The sequence below is a fragment of the Sphaeramia orbicularis genome, chromosome 15, assembly GCF_902148855.1.
Source record: "Sphaeramia orbicularis chromosome 15, fSphaOr1.1, whole genome shotgun sequence".
Taxonomy (NCBI): domain Eukaryota; kingdom Metazoa; phylum Chordata; class Actinopteri; order Kurtiformes; family Apogonidae; genus Sphaeramia; species Sphaeramia orbicularis.
Genome location: NC_043971.1, coordinates 1603694 through 1626352, shown reverse-complemented (window position 1 = coordinate 1626352; position 22659 = coordinate 1603694). Strand labels below are relative to the sequence as shown.

At 39.0% G+C, this 22659-nt stretch overlaps 1 protein-coding gene across 7 annotated transcripts in view; it reads right to left on the bottom strand.

The window, feature by feature from the left end:
* birc6 (baculoviral IAP repeat containing 6) overlaps positions 1–22659 on the bottom strand; it is a 221699-nt gene that overhangs the window by 77333 nt on the left and 121707 nt on the right. For all 7 annotated transcript variants that reach the window (XM_030156692.1, XM_030156697.1, XM_030156695.1 and 4 more), the window contains exons 62-65: positions 21964–22297; positions 19421–19638; positions 16089–16253; positions 13557–13728 (exon numbers count right to left, since the gene is read on the bottom strand). In XM_030156692.1, coding sequence (XP_030012552.1) covers positions 13557–13728; positions 16089–16253; positions 19421–19638; positions 21964–22297 — 889 coding nt within the window. The remainder of the gene's footprint in view (positions 1–13556; positions 13729–16088; positions 16254–19420; positions 19639–21963; positions 22298–22659) is intronic.

Below are 22659 nucleotides of genomic sequence, written 5' to 3'. Positions count from 1 at the left end.
CCTACCTCTGAAAAAGAAACTCAAACAACTCAAACTTGTTATGGAAAATGGTCAAACAGGGTCCACACGGTGTCATCTTTAATGCACATTTGTACATTTGATTCTTTACACGTTAATATTTTAATGTTTCTACCTACAGAAAGTACATTGTGGCTACTATTTAATTTAATTAATGTATTTATTTTTCAAAATACAACTTGGTTAAATTATTTCAATGTGTGTATTAGTACTTTTTGAACATTTTCAACAATATCGCGATAATAATGATAACCGTGATAATTTCAGTCACAATAACCGTGATATGAAATTTTCAGATTGTTACGTCCCTAATCTGGAGGAACTGACTTGTTTCAGTTAAGTTACTTTGACTTTTTCCAGGTATTATGAGGAAAAGATTGAAGCTTAAGTATGACCTAAACTATATTTTACAAAACCACTGTTCATCAAAGGTCCTACGTTGTGCAAACCCACTTAGTTCTTGTGCACCCTGAACCACCAACACTTTAACTCAGTGGTTTCCAACCTTTTTTGGCTCGTGTCCCCATTTTAACATCACAAATTTGTGGCGACCCCAGACAAAATGGAGCCTTTTTTTTTTTTTGTTGCTAAAATTAATTTGCTTTTGATCATGTAATAGTTTGCTATACTATGTTGCAAATAAACGTTAATGTTAGAGGACATTTAGTCTATATAATGTCTATTATTGTGGACAGAGGCAGTAAATCCAGGTGTAGATTACTGCACAAAGGGAGAATGTGATTTTCCTTGGTCAGGATCTGTCCAGTCAGTCCAGCTGTGATTTACAAGGAGGACAATTAATACTGAACAAACAAGAACTGAAACTATGAATTATGAAAGAGCTGCAGCATCTGAAACTGACCACAGTGAACATTTGACACAGAAACAGAACCACAGTGCTACAGTTTCACAACCACAGTTTGTCATGTCTTTTATGGATTAGGATTGTCTCTATAAACTCACCATATATTTTTTTTTACTAGTAAGTTTTTTGTTTTTTTTCTAAAATCAATTACTAGAAATTTTAGGTGACCCCACATGGGGTCCCGACCCCAAGGTTGAAAAACACTGCTTTAACTGCTAGAATTAGTTTTCATTAACTGGAAATGAATCTATTCTATATTCGTAATCATCCAAAAACAGCTGGGTTATCCCCAACATAGAGGTCTGGGCATTCTTATGAGCACCACTTGTGTTTACTTAATGTACTGTAAAATCAATGTGCAAAACTAATGGTTGTAGTTATCTCTAGTGGACATGTTTAGCAAGGTTTGTTTTTAAGCATTTGGATGTTGTTCATTATCTTCTCTACCTTGTCCAAATGTTTGTAGAGTTATAGAAATAATAATAATGACCCAATAAGATGTGAAATTGGAAAAGAAAAAAAAACAAACAAACCCTGGCATCTAATAGTGCAAACTTAGGGAAAATAATGGAACACACACAACACCGAACACCTTTGAACATCAGGGAAAACCCCCAAAAATGTCTCTACTGTGTCCATATTCAAACTGGAAGAAAAAAAAAGGGCTGTTTGCTTTCACTGAAAACAGAAGTGAATTGCATAATCAGATCCAGTGTGAACATTTGCAAGCATAGTCCAGGAAAGAGATGTGCACAGTGGCTCCTGTGATTATGGTGATTACACTGGTGGAGTCGCACCAGGGCTGATCCACATCTGAGTACCAATGTGTGCAGCGTAAAGCTTCTGCAAACAGCATGGACGTCTCCACAGGTGAGCAGTGATAAAGTGCAAATCCACACATCTACAGGGAAGACGTGATAATGAATGAATGACAGTGATACGGAACCAACTTCATTACTAGATCTCACAACAGGGGAATTCCTGAAATAAGGGCGTACGAATTTGTATGAAAAAAGAAAACTTGTGTTGTGTATGTGAGGACGAGGACATCAGTGTAAAGTTCCTTTTTCTTTCTGGGCAGGGACAACCTTCTGTAATGACCCAGAAAAAAACAAACATGAATGAAGCCACCACTGTTCATATACAGACATGTGGACCGGGCTGCACCAACAAAGATTATTTAGTCAGTAGGCCTGTGGATTGGCACGAATCTGGCGATGCGATACAAATCACAATACTAGGATCACGATACAATATATCATGATATATCACAATACTGTTAATAAGGCGATTTTTGTTTGTTTCTTTTTTTATCAATTATTTCCTTGAAGAATTTAATTACAGCAGAAATCTGCACAAATACTAAACACATTTTTATTTGATCCCAACAGGATCTAATGTTCTATCACAAAATGTTCCTGTGTTCAAACTGAAATTCTGTTTTACAGACATTCCAGTTTCAGATCCTGTTCAAATGTTCAGATTCTATTAGTTCAGAACTAACATCAGAACAGGATTTGAGTTCAATCCCAACAAAGGAACGAACATGATTTAATAAAAGAGTGTGAAATAAGAATAAATAAATTATAAACAAAAAAGAAAAACAAAAAAACAAAAATGAACCTCCACAATATCTGCATTTGAATAAACTAGCGGCATTGTATCCGTGGTGCCATTGTACGATAGCATGAGAGGCTAAAACGGGGTATGGTGGGGGGATGGCGGGGGGACGGCAGAGGGAGAGCAGGGGGAGAGCAGGGGGGCGGCAGAGGGAGAGCAGGGGGAGAGCAGGGGGACAGCAGAGGGAGAGCAGAGGGAGAGCAGGGGGGCGGCAGAGGGAGAGCAGGGGGAGAGCAGGGGGACAGCAGAGGGAGAGCAGAGGGAGAGCAGGGGGACGGCAGGGAAGAATAAAGGCGTGAGTGCTGAGGACAGAGGAAGATGGGACAACGGGGGAGGACGGGGGATGACAGGGGATGATGGGGAAAGAGAGGGGATGACAGGGAAGGATGTGAGATGATGGGGGAAGACAGGGGACGACTGAGGAGGACAGGGGAAGATGGGACAACAGGGGAGGACGTGGGATGACAAGGGAAGACAGGGGAAGAGGGCATATCAAATATCCTGCAGGGAGATTTCTTTGTCCCAGGCAGATGCACTGATTCTGATATTTCAGGGAATTTCATCCAAAATTCAAAGAACAGCCAGGCGCTCCACCAGTGGACTGAACTGAGGCTCAAATACTGTGAATGTCCCAGAGCCCTGGTCCTTTGGGACAGTTCAAAGGTCATGTGGGTTTCTGTTCACCTGACAACAGTCTCATCAGCTGGACTGTATGTTTTAAGTGCATCTATACTAAAGGTGGCAGTTGGACAGAGCGTTTAGGGTTTGAAGTCTGTTCTAGTGCAGAGCCTGTGCTGTACTCTGGTGTGGTTTACAGTCCTTATGTCAGTGATCATACATAGTTGAGTTCATTTAGTAACACACCGAGCTTGGATCCAGCTTCCAGCAGTAGCTTCAGTGGTGTGAGCATTATTCCATGTAGAATTAGTTGTATGGTGAGAGCAGTAGTGTGGAAGGCTATTAATGTTTAAAGTGAAATCCAGATCCAGCAGCACACTTCCACACACACCAGTGACAGGTGCAACCACACGCCTACACTCGGACACGTTGGTGGGTGGATTTAACATGCAAACACAATTATAGCCTTCTATAGTGGATCAACATGCTGTAGACGAGCCTTGGTGCTCCGCCCACATGTGGGTGAGCCAGGTTCTAGACCAGGCTGGGAACCCCAGGTGAAGAACAGCTGCTAGACCCAGAATCCACTTCTGATAACAGAGCCAGGACTATGGACCCCTACACCAGTGTGAAAAAGGCCACGTTGGAACTGGTTCATCTTATGCCACATTTCCACTACGTGGAACCGGCTCGACTCCCCTCTGGTACCAGGTCCTATTCCAGACCGTTTCCATTCCAGGATACTACCCACTTGACAGTACCAGGTCGTCATAGCGATGCGGCACGTAACTTCCGTGTCGTCTGCTCAGAGTTGCTGATAAACTCGCTCGTTGCCTGTTGTCTCGTCAAACTCATGCTGAATTTTTCCGTCTGAACCTCCTGGTGTAGTTTTACAGACGGTCATCATGTGGATTCACCTACTGACAGATTTACTGGAAACTTCTGCATCTGTTTTTGTAAAAGGGCGGGGCACAGAGACGACTTCGACCAATCAGTGGTCTGCAGTGTTTACACGTCACCTTTCAGTATCTGGTCCCCAGTAGAGCCCGACCGATTAATCTGCCGGCCGATTATAGCATATCAACGAATAATCAACATCAGCCAATATGTAGCCGATGTATTAACTTTTTTGCTGCGCAGAGATTCTGCCGCTCGCTCCACCTGTGTCTGTGTGTGTGTGTGTGTGTGTGTGTGTGTGTGTGCTGCCCGGAGAGTTAGAGGAACAGTAAAGCGAGTTAGTTTCACTTTCACTTCTGCTCGGACAATGACACTATCACCCCCCATACACAAAATCACATAATCACAGCTACACCCCCCTACCCCCACCCCCCCCGTGCGCTCTGATGAGGATGGACTGCTACCCCCCCATCTTATGAAGTATTCACCCCCCACACACACCCATGTCCGTGCACTTCCTGTCTCCCTCACAGTTTCCTTCTGCAGACAGGCCTGGGTGTTACTAGTGTAGGGGAGACCGGGAACAGTTGTAACATGGGTCAGTTGTAACTCTTGTAGTTGCTCCAATCAGGAGCAACTTACGACTCACCTAATTCACTCTGCACATGCTCAGTTTAGTCCTTAGTCCACATGGGCAGTTGTAGTGCCGTGAGGCAGACACATCCAAAAGTGTGAGTGAAAACAGAATTTTGTGCTCAGTCATATTTTTTACTCTAATTATTTTTGTGATTCCAATTTGCGTTTGAAAGTTGTGTAAATTATCTTTGTGAGATAAACAAAGATTTATGCAACTGTTAATCCACCTGTCCACAATTATCTAATATAAGATTATTATATCCTGTGTAGATCAGTGTTCTTATTTCATATATCGGCCAATATTGGATATCCACAATAACAAAAGTGATTTTTTGGGGGGTATTTTTGCCTGTGTTTGATAAGGATATACAGAGAAGAGAAAACAGTGTTGGAAAGAGAACAGGGAATGATGTGGTCAGCTGGGAAGTAAAAAACAAAACTATAAATGTTGGTAGTATTTTCATCCATCATTCAGCCTTTTGGGTGCCATCTAATCTCTATATTTGTAGAGCATTTGTTGTTTATGTGTCAACTACAGATTGTTACCTTCAAGAAACTGACTGTATTTTGTAAGAAAACACCATGTTGGTGTTAGTGTGCGCAAATAAACCTTTTTCAGACTGTGTAGACTACAGAGAGAGATTGGATTCATTAGTGTTTCTGCTGTCCAAGGTTATTATTGTTAACGAAAACTAACAAAATGATGAAAACTAGAACTGAAAAAAACATTTTCGTTAACTGAAATAAATAAAAACTATAATGAAAAGAAAAACAATAACTAACTGAAACTGTATTGTGTGCTCACAAAATTGTAACATATAAAAATTATGGATAAAATTCCCTTTGTTTTCGTCAATGTCGGATTGAGCAGTTTTACAGTACTTCATGGTCCGTCACTTCTCATCACTTGTCATTTGGAGTCGTCTTCTGGTCCCCACTCTACCTGGAAACATGCAGACTAAAGTTGGGAGAAAGCAGCAGAGTCCTGTCTGGGATTTATTTGAATACGACGACAGAGAAGAAGAGAAAAGAGACCACTGAACTACAACTAAACTAAAACTAAGCATTTAGAAAAAACAAAAACTAATAAAAACTAGCAAACCTGCTCTAAAACAAATTAAAACGAACTGAATTAGAGAAAAAAAAAGTCAAAACTAAATAAAATTAAACTATAAATCTTTTCCAAATAAACAAAGAATTAAAAACCAACACAAAAAAAAAACAACTAAACTATAAATAAAAATCCAAAACTATTATAACCTTTCTGCTGTCACATCCTCAACATTAAATGTGTAACTAAACTACAGATGGTTAAAGTTCATCCTTCTGACCGGACAGACAAACACACTTACTCATATGAACACACAGCTGAATAAGCATAAGCCTCATCACAGTTTAACTCCTCTATTTCCTGATGACATTTGTCAACAGCTCAGGGCTCATGATGATCTCAGAGCCACCAGACGCACCACAGCTTAAATAGCTCAGTGCGACGGCTAGTTAGTAAACTGTAATGTCAAACGGAGTGTTAAATGTCTAGGTGCAGATTTACATTCCCATTTTAAAGCCAGAGTGTCATTATTAAGGCTGTGCTTCAGCAGAGCATGTGGCCATACTTAATCAAACAAGGACCTCTAACCTTCATATTTCACACACAATGCGTACAGTACGCTGTGTGTGTGCGTGTCAGGAGCATTTACCAGATAATGAGGAGCAATTACAACACTCACAATGCTTTTTATCAGCTGTTATTTAATTATGAGACCAGGGGCGTATTAACACACAGTGTGCAGCGTGTGCACACACAGACACTCCTGCAGCATCAGGCACAAAGAGGTGGTGACAGTACACACCGGACTGGAAACTGGCTGTGGACTGATAAGAGGAGACACACAACGCAAACAAAAGGCACATACATATGCTGACGGCAAAGCTCTGCTGTTTCTGACTGTACGGAACCGCTTCTATCCAAACCCACAACTAGGGCTGTGTATCGGCAAGAATCTGGTGATGCGATACAAATCACAATACTCGGATCACAATACGATACATCATCATTCTGTTAAAAAGGCAGTTTTTTGTTTGTTTCTTTTTAAAAAATTATTTCCTTGAAAAACTGAATTACACCAGAAATCTGCACAAATACTAAACACATTTTTATCTGATCATAACAGGATCTAATGTTATATCACAAAATGTTCCTGTGTTCGAACTGAAATTCTGTTTTACAGACATTACAGTTTCAGATCCTGTTCAAATGTTCAGATTCTATTAGTTCAGAACCAACATCAGAACAGGATTTTTGTGACATCCCAACAAAGGAACTACCATTATTTAATAAAAGAGTGTGAAATAATAATAAATAAAATATAAACAAAAAAGAAAAACAAAAAAACAAAAATGAACCTGCACAATATCTGCATCTGAATAAATACCTAAAAATATCGATACAGTACTTTGTGATATTGATACCGTATTGCAAAATGAAATATCGTGATATATTTCAGAACTGATATTTTCTAACACCCCTACCCACAGCTAGGGATGTAACCATATGAAAATGTCATATCATGGTTATTGTGCCCAAAATTATCACGGTTATCATTATTATCATGGTATTGTTGAAATTGTGCTCAAAATGTTCAAAAAGTACTAATACACACACTGAAAGAATTTAACCAAGTTGTATTTTGGAAAAAAAAAACAAAAAAACCCCAACAACAATAACAAAAAAAACCAAATAAAATAACAGTCCCAATGTCCCTTCTGTGTCAGAAACCTTCAAATATTAACCCTTAGTGGTCTGAGTCTATTCTGTCTGTTTTTCAGTCCTTTTGATTTGGCCTTTATATACTATAGAAACAAATGTTTACTATACCCATGTTTGGGATCTGTTTTTTCAGCACAACTTCATCTATATCATCTGTCTATTATTTTTTCACTTTAACCCACTATAAAAAAAACATAAAAGGCCAGGAAACACAAAATTTATAAAATACAATTTGAAAAATGTATATAATTTATTGCATAAATAACACACAGATGCTTAACAAACCTTTTCAAAGACTTTAATAGTGAATATTGGTTCCAAACATTAGGTATAGAAAATTAAAATTATAATAAATTCAAACTATACTCAAATATTTGACATTAAAGCAGATCTTTACATAGGGTTTTTTCCCCTAAAAGTGTGGTAATCAAACACGGTTATCATGAGAATTAGAATTTAAACGGTAATACTAACCGTCTGTAATTTTACCGCGGTTTATTGTTTTACCGGTAACCAAGTCTATGCCTATTATTTTATTTGTTTTTTTTGCTGTTGTTGTTTTTTTTTTTTTTTTTTAAATACAACTTGGTTAAATTATTTCAGTGTGTGTATTAGTACTTTTTGAACATTTCGAGCAAAATTTCAACAATACTGTGACAATAATGATAACCATGATAATTTTGGTCACAATAACGGTGATATGAAATTTTCATGAGATTAAATCCCTAGTTTATATTCTACAAACAGGTGCTTGAAGGTCTTATGCTATGATGGATAGAATGAAAACAGCACCGCTAGAATGTGTGGAAACAAGTTTCTGTTTGCATTGAAATAATGACATGACCATGACAGTACATAAGGTTTAGAACTGACACTAGCAATCAACGCATCAACAGAAAATAATCTGCCATCGTTTTAGTTATTGATTAAACACTAACGTTGGTTCTTCTTCAATGTGATGAATGCAGAGATGTGATTGGATTAGAAAACAGCTGCTACTAGACTGTATTCAGACGTACTTTTTGGTCTTCTTAGCCTGTCTAGAACACACATATATGTTCTGTTAATTGTCCGTCAGCTCTGGGTCGTGTTGAACGTATATTAAGCACATGATGAAGCACTGTTTTCTTTGTCCTCACTCTGTGGTTTAAGTGGAAAAACTGGTCGACTCAAGTGAGGAGAGCAGGTTTGAATCATGACTGCAGCCGGACTCCAAAGGGGTCAGGGCGGCACTAATAACCATCCAGCCCCAGAGGAGTGGAGGCAGGATATAAGCGATGGACTGACCTGACCTGAACGGAACTCCAGTCCACTGTGGACTCCAGGAGCTCCCTGTTCATCAGCGGCACGGCACCGACTACACCTGCAGAGCGCTGAACCGGCAGGATTACTGACAGGTGTATATTAAAGCACAAAGAGGGCCCAGTCTGATCAATCCCACAGATCCACCTGTGACAAAAACCGTTTGAAACCACCAATTTACAGAGCAGTCATTACAACACGACTGACACACGAGAATGAACAGCAGATCAATGTTCGTATGTTGGAGTTTAATAGAAATGGATGAGTTAGAGGATAAGGGGTACATACCAACACACACTGCTGGTAATGTTTAAGAAGCTGTAGCTCCATCTGCTGTTTCCCTTCGCAATCATTCACCAACAAACAAACTAGGGATGCAACGATTACCGGCATAACGATAAATCACGGTAAAATTGCAGACAGTTAGTATTACCATTTAAATTTTAATTTTCATGATAATCGTGTTTGATTACCGCACTTTTAGGGGGAAAACCCTTTGTAAAGATCTGCTTTTATGTCAAATATTTGAGTATAGTTTGAATTTATCACAATTTTGATTTTCTATACCTAATGTTTGGAACCAATATTCACTTTTAAAGTCTTTGAAAAGGTTTGTTAAGCATCTGTGTGTCGTTTATATAATAAAGTACATACATTTTTACCTCCGCCAGGAGGTATTGTGATCGCTTTGCTTTGTGTGTGTACGTGTTTGTTTGTTAGCAAGATAACTCAAAAAGTTATGGACGGATTTTCATGAAATTTTCAGGAAATGTTGATACTGGCACAACAAAGAAATGATTAAATTTTGGTGGTGATCGGGGGTGGGGAGCTTGCTAACAAACAAACACGCACAGGAGGCAGATCTGTCTTGGCGGAGGTCTGCGCTCTCCGAGTGCTGTTCTTATTCAAATAGGATTTTTTTTTTTTTTTGTATGTGTGTTTTTTGACCTTTTATGTTTTTATAGTAGGCTAAAGTGAAAAAATAATAGACAGATGATATAGATGAAGTTGTGCTGAAAAAACAGATCCCAAACATGCGTACAGTAAACATTTGTTTATATAGTATATAAAGGCCAAATCAAAAGGACTGAAGAACAGACAAAATAGACTCAGACCACTAAGGGTTAATATTTGAATGTTTCTGACACAGAAGGGACATTGTGACAATTATTATTATTATTTTTTTTTTAATACAACTTGGTTAAATTCTTTCAGTGTGTGTATTAGTACTTTTTCAACATTTTGAGCCCAATTTCAACAAGAAAAGCACTCAGAGAGTGCAGACCTCCGCCAAGACAGACCCCCCCCCCCCCCCCCCCAATCACCACCAAAATGTAATAATTTCTTCCTTGTGCCAGTATTAACATTTCCTGAAAATTTCCTGAAAATCCATCCATAACTTTTTGAGTTATGTTGCTAACAAACAAACAAACAAACAAACATGCAAACACACAAAGCAAAGCGATCACAATACCTCCTGGTGGAGGTAATAATACCGCGATAATAATGATAACTGTGATAATTTTGGGCACAGTAACCATGATATGAAATATTCCTATCGTTACATCCCTAAAACACACACACAGCTTCAGCTATTTATTAGAAGATAAAGGCTTTGCTGCAGTTCCTCTGGTCTGCACTTATCGCTAACATCAAGGACCACAGTCATCCAAGTCGACTATCTGAGCATCTAAGTCCGCCAGCTGCTACCACACCACTTCATGAACCGAGTCCACAGCGAGAAGAGCAGAAAGAATAAATTGATAAGAAGGGAACACATAAAGCAAATACATGTGGCAGACCCCACCCCATCTGTGTGGTCAGAATGAATAAGAAGACAAAGACTAATATTAGTCACCCCAGTGTGAGTCTATGCTTTGGCCTTGAAACTACAGGTGTCAAACGTGCAGCCTGGGGGCCAAAACCGGCCCGCCAAAGGTTCCAATCCAGCCCGCAGGATGAATTTACAAAGTGCAAGTTAGGACATCAAACTAAAAAAAAAAAAATCCTAATAACCTAGAAATAATAATAATGACAACACCAATTTTTTCTCTTTGATTTAGAGCAAAAAAAATTAAATTATGAAAATGTTTACATTAACAAACTATCCTTTAACAATAAAATGTGAATAACGTGAAAAAATATGAACAACCTGAAATGTCTAAAGAAAATTAAGTGGAATTTTAACAATATTATGCAATATTATGCAATCCCAGCAAAGGAACTAACATTATTTCATAAGAGTGTTAAAAAATAATAAATAAAATATAAATTAAAAGAGAAAACAGAAAACAAAAATGAACCTCCACAATATCTGCATTTGAATAAATATCTAAAAATATTGATACAGTACTTTTTTAATATCGATACAGTATTGTGAAAAGAAATACCGCGATATATTGCAGAACTGATATTTTCTAACAGCCCTAATAGTTACACACCCAGAAAGTAGGGAGAGAAAATAATAATAATAATAATAATAATAATAATAATAATAATGGATTAGTTTTATATAGCGCTTTTCTATGAATGCATACTCAAAGCATGTACAGTGGAGGCATGGCTGCCAATCTGTGCCTACGGCCCTCCCACCCAGAGGTCGTGTTAACCAAAAATATTCTGTCATTGACAGATTTTTGTTTAAACTTCCGAAGGCCGTCCATCATTTTGACAGATTAAAATAGTGAGGGTAATCTACCAAAGAAAGTTTAACACAACACTGTGAACAGAACCTGCTGCAGGATCACTGGTCTGTCTGTGAGCAAGGCATCAAACATTCCATAACAGCATCCAGTTGTATAGAACCAACAGCACCAGTATAGAACCAACAGCACCTGTACAGAACCAACAGCACCTGTATAGAACCAACAACACCAGTATAGAACCAACAACACCAGTATAGAACCAACAGCACCTGTATAGAACCAACAACACCAGTATAGAACCAACAACACCAGTATAGAACCAACAGCACCTGTATAGCACCAACACCAGTGTAGAACCAACAGCACCAGTATAGAACCAACAACACCAGTATAGAACCAACAGCACCAGTATAGAACCAACAACACCAGTATAGAACCAACAGCACCTGTAAAGAACCAACACCAGTGTAGAACCAACAGCACCAGTATAGAACCAACAACACCTGTATAGAACCAACAGCACCTGTATAGAACCAACAGCACCAGTGTAGAACCAACAACACCTGTATAGAACCAACAACACCTGTATAGAACCAACAGCACCTGTATAGAACCAACAGCACCTGTATAGAACCAACAACACCAGTATAGAACCAACAACACCAGTATAGAACCAACAGCACCAGTATAGAACCAACAGCACCTGTATAGAACCAACAGCACCAGTGTAGAACCAACAACACCTGTATAGAACCAACAGCACCAGTATAGAACCAACAGCACCTGTATAGAACCAACAGCACCAGTGTAGAACCAACAACACCTGTATAGAACCAACAGCACCTGTATAGAACCAACAGCACCAGTGTAGAACCAACAACACCTGTATAGAACCAACAGCACCAGTATAGAACCAACAACACCAGTGTAGAACCAACAACACCTGTATAGAACCAACAGCACCAGTATAGAACCAACAGCACCAGTACAGAACCAACAACACCTGTATAGAACCAACAACACCTGTATAGAACCAACAACACCACTGTTCACAACTACACTGAATATAACAGCAGTTCTTCAGTCACATGACTCACCATTAGTCCACCTGTAGTAGACCCTGTCCAGTTAGTCCACCTGTAGTAGAGCCTGTCCAGTTAGTCCACCTGTAGTAGACCCTGTCCAGTTAGTCCACCTGTAGTAGACCCTGTCCAGTTAGTCCACCTGTAGTACCCCTCCTGTCCAGTTGGTGTCAGTGTTCATATTACTCAGTCTGTCCAGTCTTGTGTGGTTGTTTCTGACTTCAGCCTAAACTGGATGCTCCTTTAGTTCAGACTGTGCACACAGCCCAGTCTGCTCAGTTCTTTCCAGTCCAGTAAATGTGATGGCACTGATAAACACAGTGAAAACAGAGGGACTGATGCGGTGAAGGATGACAGACAAGCAAGTTATACTGCAGTTCTTCTTTCATTTGGTGTGTTCTATGTCCTCATGTTCTACCTTTCATGTGTTATTTGATGGCATGTCCATTTGTTTCCAGATCTGTGCTTCACAGAACCTGAACCCTAACCCTCAGTTCATGGATTGGACAGTGTGTGAACAAACACATGACAGTTTAGAATGTCTACAGAGAACACACCAGTTCAGAGTGGAGGACAGAATTATACCGGTGGTGACATCAGGTTGGTTTATCAGCCAGCAGCAACTACAGCTGCTGCATCACTGAGATGTTTTTGAACATTAAATACTACTAAATATATCTCATTATCATTAAAAAATAAACATTTGAAATGACAGATAATAATATGTTATGATGGAATTTTTACGACCCTGTCCGTCAAAATGACAGACAGTAAAAATGTCTAGCACAACCTGTGCTCCCACCACCTTCCAACACTCATACGCTTTCATACACCAGTGTGAGCAGCAGCACTGGAGACGAGGAGGGTGAAGTGACTGGGACAGAGCGGGATTCGAACCACCAACCCTTCAGTTATTGGATGACCCACTCTACCATCTAAGCCTTAAACATAATGCCTGAGGACAATTTTCACCAGTTGGTCGACTTCTGAACAGACCGACTCAAAGCTGTTCTTCTGTACCGTTGGTCTTTCCAGGTGAATTGCTTTTGCCCGTTCAGTCGTACAGCCTACAGAATGCCTACAGACTGTGACCCTGAGCCTACCTGAGTCGTTGCGTAGGTAGGACGACATGGCGGGGATGAGGCAGCTCTGGCTCAGCAGCTCCTGCAGCACCGCCGGAAGAGCTGAGCTGTTGTGAGCTCTGCTGTCAGCTGCAGATCCGTCAGCGCCGTGGCAGCTGCCGGAGCCGGCCGGATTGATGTAACTCGCCAAGACCTGATCGAAAAAACACTATCAACGCACACTCCAAAAAAATCAGACAACTACCAGGATTACACAGAAACATTTAACCCTTGTGTGGTGGTCAGATTTTTGTTATTCAGTCAGTGTTGGTGGGTGTGGTGGACCCGCTGCATTTGTGGGTTTTTAATTCAACATAACCAAACAATTTTATGTTAAAATACTCAACAGATGTTTACTTCATCCCAATTACAAGCAACATAAAAAGCATACATGTTTCATATTTACCTTTTGCCTTTGCTAGATCACATTTATGAATTAAAGTGCTACTTGTTTTTAGTTTGTTTTGTTTTTTTTAATACAATGTAATATAATCAAAAAATGACAGAAAGAGGATTAGGGCCACTGGGAAAAAAAAAAGGTCCAATATACAGGGTGACCCAAAAAAACGGGAATTTTTGAAGTGCGTATTGGCAGACATGAGCAAGTGGCAGCACTGCGAGACAGTGACCTTGAGCAAGTAAACACACCCTCATTTTAGTAAGCATGGATCAGTGGAACGGGCAACAGCGTGCGTTAGCCATAAAAATGTTTTGTAAAAATGGTGATAGTTTGACAGCTGCGCAGAGGGTGTTCCGACGTTTTTACAACTTTGAATGTCATGGTGCTGTTCCATCAAAACATGCGATAAAATGTTGGATTAATACCTTTGAAGAGACTGGATCTGCCCTAAAGAAGAAACCAACAGGACGACCAAGAAGTGCTCGTACTCCACAGAACATTGATGTTGTACGCGAGTCTGTCTTACGGAGCCCACGGCATTCAAAAATTCCCATTTTAATTTTTAAAAAATGAAAATTCCATCATTGTTTCTTAAATGGCATGTTTTAAGGTTTCAATTACTATGAATAAAATATTTTTCTTCCATCACTCTTGGTTTTATTGGATTGTTAAAAAGTTCCCGTTCTTTTGTGTCACCCTGTATTTTTTTTTATTATTATTCTGGGAAAAAAAAGTCTGAATTCTGACTTTTTTCTCAGAATAATAATAAAAAAATATATATTGGACCTTAATTTTTTAGTTTTTTCCAGTGGCCCTAATCCTCTTCTGTAAGATATGAAAGGAAAAAAATTCATAAAAAATAATTACTCATCATTTTTCTTCTAATAAAAAATGAAAACCGGTCCCACACACCCAAACACCATACAAGGATTAAGGACAGGCCTAAACCAGGCCTAAACCTGTCCCATTTGATACAATGGACCCTTTTCCACCAACGTTACCAGGAACTTTTATTACCAGGAATTTATTTACCTGGGTAAAAGAATTCCTGGTTATCTGTGTGGTTTTCATTTCGACTGCACCTCAAAGTTCCTGGAAATGTATTACAATCAGGCTACAACTCATCGATTTTAACCCAACAGATGAAAAAAAAAAAGAAAAACAGATTAATGACATGAAAAATGTGGTCAGGTTCAGCCCTAATGGCACCGGGTCGAATACCATCAGGCCTCAGCTGGTGTCAGTTAGAGAAGAGCTTTAAGGGGATTCACCTTCGAATATGGTCATTACTGATTATTAAATGGTCATAGTGATTTAAGGTCATTAACAGTCTTTTTCCAGTCCTATATCCTTTTTTTTGATTGCAGATTATTGTTGAAACATAACTGCTAAATTTAACATTTGTCATGAAAATAATCCCAGTGGAAGCGCTGGTACATTCAGGTTAAGGTTATTATTGTTTACGTAAATTAACCAAATGACGAAAACTAGGATTGAAAAAACATTTTCGTTAACTGAAATAAATAAAAACTATAATTAAAAGAAAAAAACCATCACTAACTGAAACTGTATTGTGTGTTTACAAAACTAACTAAAACGGATAAAAATTATGGAAAACATTCCCTTTGTTTTCATCTTTGTCAATGTCGGATAGATACGACATCGATTTATTTTGCTCTAGCAATTTTATCTAGCGCCACCATACGACACTTTTTGGTCCGTCACTTGTGTTCACTTGTGGTTTCCAGTCGTCTTCTGGTCCCCACTCTACCTGGAAACATGGAGACTAAAGCAGCAGAGTCCTGTCTGGGATTGATTTGAATACGACCACAGAGAAGAAGAGAAAAGAGACCACTGAACTACAACTAAACTACAACTAAGCATTTAGAAGAAAATGAAAACTAATAAAAACTATCAAACCTGCTCTAAAAACGAATCAAAACTAACTGAATTAGAGAAAAAAAAAGTCTAAACTAAATAAAACTAAACTATAATGAAAAATCCAAAACTATTAGAACCTTGATTCAGGTTTTACATACAGTTAGGTTGAGTTTATCCAGAGTACAAACCCAGGGTTAAAATGATGTAACTTGACTGGAGGCGCTCAGTCTTACCTGCAGTAGACATGTGACATGCTCCTCTTCCAGCCGTTGTTTGGTCAGAGCCTGCTCCACGTCCCAGCCAGAGGCTGTGGAACCGGTACCAAAACCAGTTCCCTTGGCCCAGTACAGCTGCTGCTCCTCACTGGTTCCACCACCGTGACAACTGGATATCTGTGGCTGAACATACATGAGATATGAGACACACGCTGTGCTTTCCTCCATCCTTTTCTATTTTCAGTATCGTCAAAGCCTGTTCTGAATGTTGTTTTACAGCGTTTGATGGTCACACTGTAAAAAGTGTAAGTCAAATGAACAGTTAAATCCTGTTGCGTAAGAATTAATTATTTTTTAATTGCTTCATGCTAGTGTCAAACCGCATGGAAATTATGTTTCATGCAATTTTCAACCTGTGAGTTTCACTGTATGATGCCAGAAGATAATATGCAATGTGTATTGCTTTCAATAGTTACAACTAGGGCTGGCAATATATCAAAAGTATTGCCATGTCATAGTCACAATAAACAGATCATTTCCATTAATTGACTTTTTGTCTTATTAATGTCATGAAAAATGTCTAATTCACACAACCCTGTCTTCCTCAGATAGTTTTCCTGGTGTGTCAGAGTCCATGATCGTTATAAACAGGGATTGTGATCTTACATCTTGTGTCTGACCAAAGGTGCTTGTCTTTATGCGTTTTGCAACTAGAAACAATTAAAAACTAGAAAAGCACTCGGTGAGTGCAGACCTCCGCCAGTATCAACATTTCCTGAAAATTTCATGAAAATCCATCCATAACTTTTTGAGTTATCTTGCTAACAAACAAACAAACAATCAAACAAACAAACCCTGGCAAAAACATGTCCTCCTTGGTGGAGGTAACCACATAGAAACATATATAAACCAGACAGAAACATACATAAATGAAAAATGTGTGGTAAATGGGATTTTCATTGTTAAATGTAAATGTCCACAGAGTCCACATTCCACAGTGGATGTGGACAATTTTGTACCACATACAAGGTATTTTTCTAAGGTACGGGAGGATCAAATTGGAGGCTAATCGGAGTCGTTTTGAATTTTTTATGAATTTTGGAAAATTGTAGATGTTGTGACCTTGCTGTGACCTTGAACTTTGGCCTACTTGGCCCAAAATTTAATGGGTTGGTCCCAGGGCCTAGGCCTACCTGTGGGGAAGATTTGGGAAAGATGGGTGGAAGAGTTTTACACTAAAGATGCTAACAAACAGACAAACAAACAAACACACAAAGCACAGTGATCCCAATACCTCCTGGCAGAGGTAAAAACAGGGATGTGTTTTGTCATTGCTCTTGTTTGATATTTCACATATGATGCATAGACTTAGTAAAGAAACTATTTTTAAATCTTGTTCAAATTCACATATAAAATAAATCTTGAACTTGAATCAAAGTTTAAAATGGTAAAATAATTCATGGAGATGCATTTTCGGTCCGTACTGCTGTTGCTAACCCTTGGTGTCACCAACATTTCCAATGACATGTACACTGGTGGAGGCGCTCGTTACAGAATTCCTTATTTTGTCTTAATTCGATTTGACCAACAGCCTTTGCAGCGTATTCATGAGCTGCTGCTGAAACCTGTCCAACAGTCAAGGGAAGTTTAACAGTCCATCTCTATTCATGACACTCGCCTTCCCTTGCATTTCAGCCTGAAGGTGTCAATAATACAAAGGACATGTCGCTGACACGCCAGTATTTCAGCAGAGCTTCACTTGCATCTTATCATTCGGGTTAAACAATTAAGCTATTTGTCAGGGGCTCACTGGAGATATGCAAAGGAGGCCTTGAGTAAAGGCCAGCAAGGCTCAGAGCTATTAATAATGTCAGTGATTTCCCCTTGTTTCTCTATCAGTGTGAACAACAAAACAATCAGTCAACCAAAGTGACAGAGTGGCCTGCAGTGAGCTGAGAGAGGCGGCGGCAGCAGAGTTCCACTGCTTTTAGGAGCGTTTTACAGTCAAATCACAGGCAAAACACACACTCCCAAACACACCAGCTGAATCTGAATCACTGGCTTCTGTTTATTTCTTTTATACAGCTGTTCTGATTGTGATTCAATGCTTCAGTTAGGGATGTAACGATATGAAAATTTCGTATCACGGTTATTGTGACCAAAATTATCACGGTTATCATTATTATCACAGTATTTTTGAAATTGTGCTAAAATGTTCAAAAGTACTAATACACACACTGAAATAATTTAACCAAGTTGTATTTAGAAAAAATTAAAAAAAAAAAAAAAAAATAGGCACAATGTACTCTCTCTTGGCAGAAACATTCAAATATTAACATGTAAACATCAAACATACAAATGTGCATTAAAGATGGAACCTTATGGCCATTGTTTGATCATTTTCCAGATCAACTTTGAGTTGTTTTAGTTTCTTTTTCAGAGACAGATAGTCTCTCTCTCTCTCTCTCTCTCTCTAGTTATCATGATAATGAGAATTTAAACAGTAATACTAACCGTCTGGAATTTTACCGCGTTTATCATTACACCGGTAATCGTTACATCCCTAGCTCCAGTATGATCAAACAGATTACAAACGTCAGGTCCTTTAAAGCAGTGGTTCTCATCTGGTGGGTCACGGCCCCAAAGTGGGTCTCAAACCTGTTTTCAGTGGGTTGTGGACCTTTGGGTTAAACTCATGTTATTAAACTAATCCTGTGTTTTATTTTTAATGAAGCTGAGCCCCGTCCAGTCACATTCCCCAACAGTAGGGGGCGGTAATGCGCTGTAATGATAATGAACACCAGACATTTCACAGAATAAAAGAAGTTTCTATTTATATCACGTTTAAACTCAGGTCTGACACTGACTCCATTAGATCTGGTTTTACCTTCACTGGACTAAAAACCTCAGTGGGTTTAATTCTTCAATAAGTGACTGAATGAACTGAAAATTTTTCACTTTTGAGTTTGGGTTCAAATGGACCTAATTTCGTGTTAAAGGGAATATTTCCATTTGTATCGTCTCCACCTGCTGGTCAGTTTGGTTTGTCATTAAACTGGTCTGTGAAATAAATAAATAAATGAATAAAAAACAGAAAAAAATAAATACATTTAAAAAATAAATAAATAAACTGGTCGGTGTTTTCATACTGGGATATTTTGGATTATCTCAGGTTCAAAACACAACATCTTTACATTAAATACATTTAAGAAGTTAAACTTTGATAAATGTGAGTCTGGTCTGGCCATTGGGGGGTAGGGGTGGGGGGTGGGGGGTGGGGGAGATGGGTCCTGAACCCAGACCAGTTCAGATCCACCGCTTTAAAGGTTAAGGCTGTGTTTGGCCCGTACCTCTGACACGCTGGTGCTGGCGTTGGGGTTTCGCGGTGCGTGGTGGCTCAGAGCCGACAGACACGCCAGGATCAGGTGGATGGCGCCGATCTCCAGAGCCATGCGGCGCAGCAGAACGCCGTCGTCTGTGGTCAGAGGGGTGCTGCTGAATAAGGCCCGCAGGACGTGGAAGGGTAATGTGGGCAACACGTTTGCAGATGGAGACTGCAGGATGTGACCTGGGAGGAAAGCAAAGGAATGACATGATAAGCATTTGTTTGTATTTTATTATTTGTGCAACATAAATAATCTGTGGTTTTAAAAGACTGATGTAATGCCACTAAGATCACCTGATGCTAATTCACATAGAATTCAGGATGTTTTTCCAATTCATGTCCTGAATTTTCTTGAAAAAAAAAAAAGCAAAAAGCAACAAACTTCTATTAAGTACACCAAACAAAATCCTCAGTCTGTTACAAATACATGTATTTAAAAGTAGGTGGAGCTTACTAACAGCACCACCCAGTCACACAACACTTTACCCCTCCTCCTCACTGATACCCCACCTACCCAGGGATTCATGTTGAGTCTTAACTTTCAATTTTTTCAAAAAGTTTTTAAAAATTTGTAATAAATAAATGGGGAGAAAGGCCCATGTAAAGAACACGTGGGAAATTTGAGAAGAACCAGGTGAATAGTGTCAGAAAAATTGGTTGAACACATTTTTTTACATTGAACTTTTCAAAAATTTGTAAAAATTCCAGAAACTGAAATTGTGCAATCAGGTGAATAATCTTTGAGAAATGAGTTAGACAAACATCTCAGGCAGACAGACGGACTTCCTGGTATATCTATATGATAAATATTACATAATAAATATATAATAAAGTATAATCAACTTACAACAAATATTGATGTTAGTGGTGACCAAACTTTGTGAAAGTGTCTACTGATACATATCATTAGCCTCACAACAAAATTGCTATACAAGTCATATTTTGGCCAAACAGTGATATCTGTGTACCTTTACCCTTCAGACACGTACTGATTCATTTTTCATCATTGGCTAGAACCTGAAAAAATATGACTTAGGCCATTATGCTATGAGGCTAATGATATGGTTTGAAAAGTAAAGATTCTTAATTTGTGAGACAAATGATATATATTAGGGCTGTAACGGTGCACATACCGAACCAGTTCGGTATGCACCTGTTCGGTTTGGTCCACAGCTGTACTGAAACGGCACAGTATGTTGAGAAAAAGACACAGTAACTGAAGATGTCAGTCGATGCGGAACTTTAAATCCACAGAAGTTCCCCACAGACATATTGAAGGAGAACACATTGACCCGAAATACGAAACCTTTAGTAATATTTATTTTATTTTCTATTTGATTTAGAGCAGCAGAATTATATTATTCCTGTGTTTCTATATTCTATTGTCTCCAAAGATTGGGGGAAAAATGTTCAAAAATTCATAATAAATGCATTAAAGACATTTTGAGGGGTTTTCTTTCTTCCCATACTGAACCGAAAAAAAAAAAAAAAACGAACCGTGGCTTTGAAAACCGAAAATGTACCGAACCAAAAATTTTGTGTACCAGGCTATAATATATATATATATATATATATATATATATATATATATATATATATATATATATATTTTTTTTTTTTTTTTTTTTTTTTTTTTCTTTTCATTGTATTTCCATCACAGTTACCTATGAATATGTTGTAAACGTCCATTAGCATTGCTTGGATGTGAAATAAAAGTGATTGTTGAGGCTTCAGATACACGCACTAATGATAAAAGTACTGAGGGCCAAACTTAAAATATTCAGAATTAAACAGTATTTGTAGAAAGAAATTTGGAAAAAAAAAACTTAAGAGATGTAGATGAGATCAGTGGAGATGTAGGGTCTACACAGAATCAAGGTTATTATGGTTAATGAAAACTAACAAAATGACGAAAACTAGAATTGCAAAAACATTTTCGTTAACTGAAATAAATAAAAACTAGAATTAAAAGAAAAAAAACAACTAACTGAAACTGTACTGTGTGTTTACAAAACTAACTAAAATGTATGAAAATTATGGATAAAATTCCCTTCGTTTTCATCTTTGTCAATGTCAGAGTGATACGAAATCGATTTCTTTCCCTTGAGTAATTTTAGCTGCTGGCACCATATGATATGTTACTGTCCGTCACTTACTAAACTAAAACTAAGCATTTAGAAAAAAACGAAAACTAATAAAAACTATCAAACCTGCTCTAAAAATGAATTAAAACTAACTGAATTAGAGGGAAAAAAAAGTCAAAATTAAATAAAACTAAACTAGAATGAAAAATCCTAAACTATTAGAACCTTGGATAGAATATTAGAACTGATCAGATCTTTCCAAGAACCTGTCAAAAAAAAAAAAAGGTCCATAACATCCCAGGACATGGTGTGAATTCTTGGTGAGTTTCCACGGTATGAGCCCATTTTTCTAATCAGGACAAACAGAATTCAAGTGGGAGGTGGGTGTTGGTTGAGTCCAGCGCCCCCTGCTGTGGACACTCACTGCCTTCTCCGTCGTCGGTGACGCCCAACACCAGCCTCAGCAGACACTGGGCGTGCTTCCTCTCCTTCAGCAGCACCTCGGCGTAGCCCGGCAGGCGCAGGAACAGGCCGAAGGCTGCCAGCGAGTGGGCGGGGATGGGCGACATGGTCTGCACCGACGACGAAGACGACGAGGACGACTGCGACTGCTGCTTGTTGATGGGAGGGGGCTCGGCGGCGATGGACTCCGGAGCCTCGTACACCAGCTCGCCCGACTGCTCGATGGTCACCCACTCGAACTGGTCGCTGTCCTTGGGTTTCTCCTGAGTGGCGGACGGCACCACCGGGGCGCTGACCTGAAAACGAAAGGGCAGCTTTAGCGAAGGTGAGAGCGTGCTGACAGGAAGGTTTACAGCAGAAGAACTGTGCAGAGTCATGATCTGCCACTGGGACGCCAACCAGAGCAAGAAACAGCAAATCAGTGACAAATATCCCCTCACCCATCATCAGTTCAACAGCCACATAAACTCTATGTTATTGTCTAGGACACAAGTGTCAAACATGCGGCCTGGGGGCCAAATCTGGCCCACCACAGGGTCCAGTCCGGCCCCTGGGATGAATTTGTGAAATGCAAAAAATACACTGAAGATATGAATCATTTTAGTTCAGGTTCCACATTCAGACCAATTTAATCTCCAGTGGGTCAGATCAGTAAAAT